Source organism: Vanessa cardui, chromosome 19 (genome assembly GCF_905220365.1).
Source record: "Vanessa cardui chromosome 19, ilVanCard2.1, whole genome shotgun sequence".
Lineage (NCBI taxonomy): Eukaryota > Metazoa > Arthropoda > Insecta > Lepidoptera > Nymphalidae > Vanessa > Vanessa cardui.
This window is the reverse complement of record NC_061141.1, coordinates 10155643-10167191: the sequence shown is the minus strand read 5'-3', so window position 1 is coordinate 10167191 and position 11549 is coordinate 10155643. Positions and strand designations below refer to the sequence as shown.

The 11549-nt window shown below is 35.3% G+C and overlaps 1 protein-coding gene across 16 annotated transcripts in view; it reads right to left on the bottom strand.

Annotated features, from left to right (window-relative positions):
* Positions 1–361: 361 nt before the first annotated feature.
* Positions 362–11549, bottom strand: part of LOC124537946 (brain tumor protein) — a 469342-nt gene continuing 458154 nt past the window's right edge. For all 16 annotated transcript variants that reach the window (XM_047114924.1, XM_047114936.1, XM_047114932.1 and 13 more), the window contains one exon: positions 362–6162. In XM_047114924.1, coding sequence (XP_046970880.1) covers positions 3606–6143 — 2538 coding nt within the window. In that variant the 5' untranslated portion in view covers positions 6144–6162 and the 3' untranslated portion in view covers positions 362–3605. The remainder of the gene's footprint in view (positions 6163–11549) is intronic.

The following is an 11549-nucleotide window of genomic DNA, read 5'->3' as shown; positions in this document are numbered from 1 at the left end:
AAATGAGTCTTATTAAGATGCACACACACATGAATCCAAAAATGTACATAACACACACTCATAAGACCTATCACCACACTCGTTTGTGCTAAAGAATCTGTTTGAAATTCGTTTCCTATTGTATGACTGAATCTTTGAAAATTCAAGTGATTTACGTGCATTGAAGTTATTTCTTTTATCGAGAGCTTTCAACTTTAAGGCACAATCAGTTTTAGGGCTTCATTATGAGATTCAACAGCACAAACTCTTTGTATTTTTTTTCAGTCGAAACTAGTTTAGTAAATAAACTAGTTACGACCGAATCAGAATGCTATAATACTACTCGGGCAAATAAAATGAAAAATAAAAATAAAACACACAGTAAAACTGCAATGAACTGGTATTATTATAAAAAAGCAATTATACAACAAAAATAATTCAAAACAAAACGACGTACATTAATTTAAAGAACAATTGTTTATACAAATAATTAAAAAAATATAATAATTATAACAACAAACATCGACAAAATATATTTAAAGACAAAACATGTTTCAATTTTAATCAGTCCTCAAGCTTTAGAAATGCAATTTTAAGAATGAATTGTTTTAATACAAAATCATATTACTTATTATATTATGCAAAATAAAAAGTTAATTGTGAATGTAAATTAAATTGTAAATTAAACAAAACTTAATCACCCACTCGGGACAATTAAATAATCATTACTGTCAAATATAAAAGAAAAAGAATTAAATACAACTGATTATACAGATTTACTATTAATTTGAAAGGAGCAGTTGTCATAATTTGCATATCCTTACATAGAATTTCATACTCTATACTATAGGTACTTAATATAAATATAATACGTTGAAAAATTTTTTTCAATTAAGTAGAAGCGTATGTTTCAACCAAAATTGTACATTCGATAAAATCACGTTCTATAATTTGTAGCGAATGACATTCTGGAGATGGGGTTCAAACCCCAAGGTTTCTAGCATAACGTCAGATTTTGAGGGCGACATACTGATATCGAATGACTCGTAAGATCATTAAACAACCTCAGTGTAAGGTATCGCGTTATAATTCGCCCAAAAATCTGAAGTAAAGCACTGCAATTGCAAAAAAAAATCAATAATATTACAGCTTACAAACAGTTTATTGTATCACAGTAGATTAAGTGAAATAAAGCGTTTTATCCGATCTTAAGAAAGATAATAATTTACTAGGAACAGAGCAGTCTATACATAAAATCATTGGCGAGACATCACTGAAATTTGGATACTAACGACTGGATAATAAAGTCTACTTCACCTAATCTAGTGGTTTGTTTAAATGGATAATGTCGAAAACACGTCACTATGATAGGCGGCCGAGTGCGCCGTGGGTTGCAAAGTGCAGAAAAATTATATTAATTCATAAAAGTAGTTTGATCTTAGTCGTTCTATGGTTAGTGCAAATATGTCGACATCGAAATTAGACGCCTTTATAAATAATCCAACAGTTATTTCATATGTCGTGTAAATTGATTGAATATTTAAGTACGTCGTACCATGTTGCACTAACGAGTAGAACCGGTGAAACCATAGCATATAATGGGTTTGTTTACTTATGATTAAATTTAATAAATCAGCAGTTTATGTTACATATTTACAAACAACACTAAATATCACTTATTAAATCACAACATGGTTTTATGGCACATGTTAAGCAGGTATTGCAAACGAACAAGTGGGGAAAACGGACGCGATCATATTTTGACGTGTTTTCAAAGCATTCTCGTGTAAACATAAAAAAAAGATAATTTATTTAGGAGCATAGGAATATCACCACATTGTAACGCATAAACTAAATGATAAACTTATGCAGATCAATAATTAAAAAAAAGGATCTACGATCCCGGGCAGCGGATCGCTTCAGATCTTTTATTGTCATAGATTCAGAAAAAAAAATACTAAAAATCATTATTCACTAAGAAAATCAAAACTAATGAAATCGAACTAAAATAATTCTGCTAACACACTCAAACACACGGTAATGTAATAAAAAATAATAATAATAAAAAATAGCATAATATTCATAAAATACAAAGAAAGTAAACGTTACACATGCACCGTATAATACTACTGCTACAAAAATAAAGTTGTTTTCATATAAAAAATATCTTACCAGAATAACAAATTGTATAATTATTTTGTATACCGAGCAAGCTTTAATACTCCAGTAAGTAGCATAACGCAGTTAGCGCAAGCGCATGGTGCTCCACCTTCTTAAAATCTCAGAAAAAAATATCAGTAATAAAAAAAATCTAGCGAGACGACCATTTGCTAAAGTGCTCTACTAGTTACTACCGTGTCCAATTACTAGTAAAAAAAACATTCAAATACGTACTAAGATTTGTATAAAAAACGAATAATATTATTATCAACCAAAAGTTACTAATCGTTAAAATAAAACAACGAAATTGAGGAATTATGGGTCCGTGGGCTCTCAGTGACTAGGCGGTAATGACGTCAGCGGTCGAGATAGAGAAAACTGTCTTCCAACAATTATCCAATAATCCATGAATAAAAAACTACAATCGCTATTAGTTACTCTAAAATGCTTTATAATACTCAAGGTTATCTTTAGTCAAAAGACCGGCGTAAATTAAAAAAAAAAACTTTTGAAACTGACTGAGGTCTATAAAACATTTTCGATCACTGCCATCTTGTGATGCTGAATGTAATTTGGTTTTCGAGTCAACAATCAGGCTCTAGTAACATTTACTAGGAGGCCTATCGTTGCACATGCCTAAGGAACGCCGCAGTCAACTTTGTCATTGATAAAACCCCTAACATCACATTTCCATAAATTTTGTAACTACATTAAAAGGGGTAGTAACTAAAGATTGTCCATATTAGCTCAATCAATTTAACACTTATCTAATAATAATGTAACAACGTCTTACTTAGTTTCATAATCATGTTTCCATCGACACAGAATAAGTGCTAATTAAAAACAGGAAGTGCCATTGTGCCGAAGAATATACTTAAAACTAACAACAATACCGCTCGATGCTCTCTTATTACAATAAAATCACACGCTTAACGCCTAACAATTTTTAAGTAATAATAGTTAAAATATTGGTCCAACAAATGGGCTAAATAATACAGACGCCCTTAATATTCATCCCTAATTTAACGATGTGGGATATGAAAAAATATTATTCAATAGATCAAAAAATGATAAGGGTCGAGAACCTTTCGTTTTACTGGATTGAACCAACGGAATAATCTCTATTCTTCAAATAGGTACTCATATAACAATGTCAATACTACAACTAATCTCATTACAGTTTCGTTTACAAATAATGCATTCAGAGATCTCACGCCGAAATATTAGAGGATTGCCATAGATAGTCCTTTGATCACATCGAGACAGCCGCAACCTGTGTCGCACTCGCACTTACAAAACCTTGTAGTTCCATTTGTCAGTATCGTCACTTCACCTACTTAAAAATTGACACAAATGGCCAGAACCGTTAAACATCGTAGTAAGTTAGTAATTTATGTCTTAGAGTGTCGATTTTTTGGCTTAAAGTTCGTCGGTCAATTCGATCTTCTGTGATCAGAACGTGTGGCTCACATACCTATAGGCGGAACTTGTACGTAGCGATAGATGTATAGCCGGTAATCTTTGCTGGCGAGCACGACGGAACCATCATCCATTAGTGCTACGTCGAAACACTGTGCGTGCTTCACTTTGCTCTCTAATGCCGACACGAGTTGACCGTCTTGCGTAAATATCGTCAGATTGAAGTTGTTGTGGTTGTCAGCGATCAAAATTTCGCCAGATGCGTTAATGCCCACTCCGATTGGGTAGTTAGTAACTCCTTCCCCACCAATCTGGCGCAAGTAAATACCTTCATAATTGAAAACTTTGACGCAGTGCGCTCGGTTGTCACTAATAAATATTTCTTGTTTGTCGTTGACAACGACTCCATTAGGAAATTCAAGATGCTTGGAGCAGCCGAACTTCTGTAGAACATTACCGACCTGATCGAAGATAATGACGCGCATAACTTTGCATTCCACAACTACAATTCTTCCTTTGTTATCGACTGTCACCCCACGTGGATGTTGAAGAATGTTTGCGCCAAATTTTCGTACGAATTGGCCGTATTGATTATAAATTTGAATCTGGTGTGTGGGAGATCTTTCAGTCACAATGATATCTCCTGAGGTGCGCACTACTGCAACTCTATTCGGGTATAGAAGTTGGCCATCACGTTTGCCGCATTCGCCGAATTGGAATTTAAAACGTCCTTCCTTGTCAAATATTTGGATTCTGTGGTTATTGGTGTCGGCGACAATGATATCATTTTGCGCATTAACTGCAACACCGCTTGGTTCAGTAAACTGACCTTCCATAACTCCAAATTCACCAAATTTGCAGTGATAGATCATCTTTTGACGTTTTATTTGTGATTTCGGCGGGAAAATGGCAGTGGAAATCAACTTATTCGTCAAATCCAGAATGGGATCGGTGTGCGAGGCAGTTGTAAGCGAGTAAGGATCATTATTGGCTGGTGGGAAAAGAGAGTCACATCCACCGTTTGACCATTTTTCATAAGGATTGATTCCATTCAGATTAATATCTCCAATAGCTGTGGAGAATGGACCGAGTGTGTTGGCACTATTAAATCTCTTTGAGATGATGTTGGAGTCGAATGGAGAAGTCGATTGGCTAGTCGGGCCAAGCAATCCATTTGTGTAGGGCCGATCTAAAACACCGTTCAGGCCTGTAGGCAGGTGTATGCCACCATTTAAGCTGCCAGAACTTCCATTAACACTGCTGCTACTTGAAGACGATCCTCCGTTTAGCAGTAATCCGTTCGTGGGACGCGCAATAGGAGGCTGTTTAGTAGGACCCACATTCGCCTCAGAGCTTGAACGCACATATCCAAAGGTGTTTCTGACACCGACTTGTATCGCTTGGTAATTGGAAACGAATTCCAGTTCACATGCAGTTTGAACACTCTGTTCCGGGTTAGTGCTCATTAGCGACTGCAATTTTGTATCTAAGAGTTTTCTAAACATTAAAATTTCAGCGATGTTTGCACATTTTGTCAGTCGCTCGACGAAGTCGCATGTTTGATAGATTTTGTCAACCGTCTCTTGAGCTTTCTGCCCAACAACGGTGAGGGCAATTTGTTTCGTTGAGAATACACTTTCGAGTTCCTTTAGTAACTCTTGCTTACGCTCTTCTAACATAGAGCGATAGAATTGGAACGTGTCGTTTATTTCATTTTGAGCTTTATGATACTGTACTTGTAATTTTCCCGCGGCATGTTCTACGGTTTTGACAACGTGCCTTATTTCAGTAGCTCGAGTTTTGGCTTCATTAACAGCTTGTTGCATCAGTTCTAACTGCTTTGGGCCGGCGTCTGATAAATGTTCACAATCGTGTAAAGCTGCCGGATGTTCGATAATGGTGCACTCTTTGCAAACCGGCACGGAGCAAGTACGGCAGAAATATTTAAGGATGTCATTCTTGTGTCTCGGACAAAATGCTGTTTTATCTCCGCTCGTTGTGAGTGTGGAGCCAAGCATCCCCTTATCGTCTTTTAAGTCCGTGAAGGCGAGCACACGGTGGCCTTCAAAACAATGCATGAATTGGTGTGCCATGACGCAGTTTGGACAAAGAAAGTTCGCACAATCAACACAACGCGCTACTGCGTCAGATTCCTTGGATTTACAGCCGGTGCAGCGGGCTGAAGGAGAGTTAGTTTGGCGGGCTGTTGGCAGAAGATCAGCGTCCTGCTCTACAGCCGCGGCGATTACGAGGTTCGTTAATAGTCCAGGTATACCAGCAGGCGGTAGTTGGCTGTCCACGCGACAAGTCACACAAGTTACTTTATCGGGGTGGGTCTGTTCCCTTTCCAGGCACCCACGGCAGAATGTGTGAAAACAGTTGAGTACTTTGGGGTCGACAAATGTCTCTCGGCAGATTGCACAGGTGGTGTCGAGGCCGTCGAATTCACGAAGGTCACATACGGCGGAGTCACTCGCAGGAGGCGAGGATCCGCTCAAAGTCAAGGGCGATAAGGAGCCTCGCTCCAGCGAACCTATAGAGTTGGCACCGGGCAGCGACTCAAGGGACGGGGTGCGTGAGGCCATCTTCAGGAAACCGGCATCCCTGGAAAGAGAAACGATACTTGTTAAATATATGCTTACGACGTTACGTTGTGTTTACAATATTAATCATAATAATGAGGTGAATGAATCTTGAATAATCTTGATAAAATCGTTTGCGTAAAAAATAAATGACAGACATAGCCAAGCACTTAACACCACACGATAATATAACGCAAATCATTTTTCAACATCAACGAAACATGGCTGCTACATAAATACGATACGTAAAGATATGATACCATTTCGCTACAAGTTCGAGAGCTTATTATAGCATACAAAGAGGAAATAAGTAATATTTCGAGGTAGATAGTCTCCGAGCGTTAAGGAAAAATAGGATCTTAAATATATTGTGGGGAAGGTTGCGAGGAATAAATGTGTTAGGTATTTTGTAAGTGTGAATTTGTCCGTGGACTGCCATGTTTAAGAAATATTATGTATTTGTTGATGTAAACCAACTTAATCAATGGTACATAGAAAACTTTTAATTTAATACAGTATCTCTCGTAAAAATATAAATATTGGACAAAATCACATACATTACTCTGATTCCAATGTAAGTAGATGAAGCACTTGTGTTATGGAAAATCAGAAGTAACGGCGGTACCACAAACACCCAAACACAAGACAACATATGATGTTATGTTGGGAGAATCATATTTCTACTTAAAAGGAAGTCACTTGTATCAAGCCCCGAACGGTGATATCTCGTCGAATCGAGATGAAGTTACTCGTACTCGTATTACGAATATTATTTATAAAAATTCTTTTGATGTGCTTTTTCTTTTACACGTAAAAGTCTACTCGCTAGGGAATATGAAAACTACTTTAATACTTCTCCAAGCGAAAGGAAAAATATTGTAAGTAGGCCAGAGCAACGATAAAATTTACTTTTAAATAAATTTCAAAACTTATTGATAATTACATTTAAAAATATTTACCAATCCACAAATATAGAAAATGTAAAAGGCATATATTTTTCGTTCATAAACATGTTGGGTACGAACAACATTTTCAACTTGGAACTAAATATTTATTTTGTTTAGAATGTACATCCGTTTAAAGTTTAATGAATCGAAATAACTGTATTACGTGCATCATAATTGAATTACGGTTCAGCATAGAGGTAAATTATTTTTGCTGTCACCCCGTAAGTGACACACCGTAAATGCATTTCAGAACGTAACCTCGTTGCCCTATCCGGGAGCACGCTTCGATAAATGACGTCAAACGTTTCAAATTTTTTAACAAATTGCGTTAACGAGACTTTCCTGAAACTTTATAAAAGAAAGAAGATAGCCATACTAAATGAAAAACAACAGCTTGTAAATTTCCCACTGTTGAGCTAAGGCCTCCTTTTCCTGTGAGGAGAAGGTTTGGAACATATTCCACCACGCTTCCAATGCGGGAATACACATGTGGCAATGGTGGAATACATATGTGGCAGAATTTCTATGAAATTAGACACATGCAGGTTTCACGATGTTTTCCTTCACCGCCGAGCTCGAGATGAATTATAAACACAAATTAAGCACATGAATTTTCAGCGGTGCTTGCCTGGGTTTGAGCTGTAAACATCGCTTAAGATGCACGTGTTCTAACCGCTGGGCCATATACTACTAAATGAATATATTTGTAAAACAAATGAGTAGTTATAATACCAGATAAAAGTGATAATAAGGAATAGCAGGAAGACAAACAGCGTTCTCTGATGTTTTACACATTCGCACAAATGAACGCTCTTCAATAGGAAGGTAAGAAAATCGATTTCTGTTGAGACGGGTGGAACCCTAATGCCTTATTTTATGGGGTCCGACCCGTGTACGGGGGAGTGCAAAATACATTAATAACAGTCTGTGAGGCTCGAACAGTACGAATAGAATGTTTAGTAACAAACCCAGTAGGACTTATCTAAATTATGTTTAATGTTTCACAGAAATAAATCACTGAAGCGAGTTATGAAGCAAATAAGAATCTTTGAACTGGGTTGGTTTTACGAGCTTTAATTTACTTTCAATTTTCCTTAGTTTGTCTAGGTTAAATCTTGCAAGCTCGACTAGAACTAACTTGCTCTTAACATTCGGAGCTGAAACGAAAGCTTTGACGACCTCCGTGGTCGAGTGGAGTGTACACCGGTTTTCATGAGTACGCTACTCCGGGACGGGTTCGATTCCCGGCCGAGTCGATATAGATTATCATTAGTTTTCTATGTTGTCTTAGGTCTGGGTGTTCAGCTTACATTGGGATCACAGTGTATGTGATGTTGTCTCATATATATTGTATGTGTCTAAGTTCGATGAAATGTTGTTAATGATGATGTTGTTGAAATTCTAGACTTCCATTCTGATAAGATGGCAAGTCACTTTTTTTTAGCACGACCTAATTCTACAGTCAGGACACCAGACTGAGACAATTCTTCAAAAGACAACAGAACACAGTATAAATTTAGTGGTAGGTAGTCCGTTCAGTTCTTTACCGTAGAACAAGTTTCTGCCAGCGGCTTTTTGTCAGTTGTTTGATAATTTCCGTTATAACTATATATAATAATAAATTAAAAACCTTGACCGGATCGGTTCATAAGTAACTCATATTTAAATTAATTATATTAGTGAGGATATCAGACTGGAAGATTTTTAATAAATGTGTTAATTTTAAAGTGAAATAGTTCAAATAGAAACAGGTGAAGTTTTTTCATATGAAATGTGCAAATGGTGATCGGTTTTATAGTTTGATGCATTTTACTGCGGTCGCTAGGCAACGGCTAGGGCGTCTAGCGAGGGTTACTCGAATTAGGGTGAGGGTGGTTTATATTTGGTGCTCTCGTGAGGGGAGATATTTGTGAGGTGAATGGCCGGTATTTACGGGATGCGTAAAGAATATTCGAGAGATATAAGAATAAAATATCTATGTACATTTTTTTTGCTTAAACGTATATTTTTGCAAGCAATTTTGTTTAAGGAAATCTGGGTAGAAGGATAGTTATATAGCGATAACAGTCCATACATATTCAAGTTCTACTAACTCCGTCGGTCTGTCTGTCTGTCTGTCTATCTGTTGCTGTTTCACGAGAAAGAGCGACAGATAGATTTGGAAGATTTGGTCGTCCAAGCCGCTGTACACATTTTAATGAAATTTGTATAGCAGTTTGGTCGTGAAGATGGTATGAAGCAAACTTGAACTCCAAAAAAAGACACTACTTTTTTGCCTAACAAATGACAAGAAACACTTTAAATTGCGAGCTAATCTGCGGTCGACTACTAGTATATAAATATTTAGTATGATAAATATAAATACATAAGGTATAATATATTGATTGACGACGAGTTTGAAATAGGAAACAATACATCACTGCAGGCCTATCGTCTAATTCTAAACAAGCTGCAAGTTTGCGACTCAATCTCAGGGTTGAAAGATCTTATTATTTATGTGTATCTTATATATAAATAGGAGTATAATTAAGAAAGTTTTAATTGACAAATATAATAAATAAGTAACCAAACAAATTAGTAACTTAGAGGTGTCTTTGTTCATAATTGGCATTGACCTTGTCAGACATATTAAATATATATTTTTAATACGTTTTCAGGTCACCTATATTTCAAATGATTTCAAAATTCAATCGTGTTCAATACAAAAATAATCTAGAACTTATTGATTATTATTTTGTAAGTGTGCCAACCCTGAACAACATGAATTTACTTGATGCAGACCCTGCAATACATTAAACGCGTCCCCAGTGAGCCTCGATCGAATGCGCGTGCATATACAATGACTTATCATTTGCGCAAGCCGATATAAACCTTATTGTTATAGATACTATTAATATTAAATGCGATATTCGCTTGTAGTAATTAAAAGATTAATATTTCAATATTTTTACTCATCATTAGACCTATACGATTTTCTATATATATTATAAAATAAGTACAATAAGTTATTTCAAATATCAATTTATGATAGTTCATGCAATATGGCGGAAATTGTCCCTTGTTTTAGATTTTGGATGGTTTTAAATCTACTATAGCAATTAGTGATTCAATAAATCTATGGACGGGTTAAGGTAACTTCAGACAACAATTCTACGTAGAGTTATCAAAGTATTTCGTATATATAATTGTTTGGTCGTTATGTATTTAAGACTATATTTAATCTGCAAAAATTCGAGGCTGTGCAAGCGATTTATATGATATTAAGTGGCACTTTGCCAAATCGAGTATCGATATTAATAAATTAAGACTATTTTTTAATTCGGTATTTATTGTACTTAAAACTTCAACGCATATAAAATCGGTTGCGAAAAAAGTTCATTTCTTTGTATTTTACAAATATTAGTGTTACATTAATATACATATACCATAAATAAATATATGTTTTGTTTCATGTTGCAATATTTATGTGTCGTTGAACAAACATCTCTACATTTTTACATTTGTGTAGATAATAAGTCTTGTGTAATACACACGCAATGCGCTCGTATTATAAATTAGTCTGACAAAGCTCTGCCGTAGATAATGACCATTGAATAGTGTATTCCATTATCACTCCTACATCTTTATATATAAAGGCTATCTTTGCGTGAAGAGCGGTTGTAAGGTATTGCAAATCGCTTTTACATTGACGATTGAGATTAACTTCATATTAAATATTTATTCAAGCTTTTATATACAAATCAAGGATCTGGCTACATTAACGCAATGAAGTTTTTGAAGGCAATGGAATCTATATATAATCAAAATATATGCTACTACTAAAACATGAATAATATTATACTTGAAACTTCAAACAATCATGAATCACTGAGACGAAGACAAAAAAGTGAGATTTGATTTATTTATCTTTTTTTTTCACTAATGTGTTGATAGTTTTATACACTCATACACCCATAACATATACTGTTAATATTATTAATAATGTTTTTTTTAAATTAGACCTTGTGTGACCTATACTACCTTTTTATTTAATCATATCAGACGAATTTATACGAATTAGCATAGAATATTATTATTACTTTATTGTAATGAATATGCAATTAAAATACTTATATAAAAAATGTTAAAGATGTCAATATAATGTCAGCTTTGAGTATTGATAAATTTATCCTATAAAAAGGGGAATACTGAAAATTACGTGATAACTGTACGTGATCAGCACATCTCGTAGATAACGGCAGTGTATTTATTTAATATATCTCACAGCGTCAATGCGCTGCCTTTAGAAGTAAAACTCTGTATCCCTCGTAGATTTTATTACACTGCTGCGTTCACCCTTCAAAACCGGAACACACATTACATAATGTATGTTTGCCATAATGCCGGTAGAATAACTAACGCGCGGTACATACTCATGTTTAGAATATGTTGTCTAGAAAGTTAAGTAAGTTGTGTATTACGT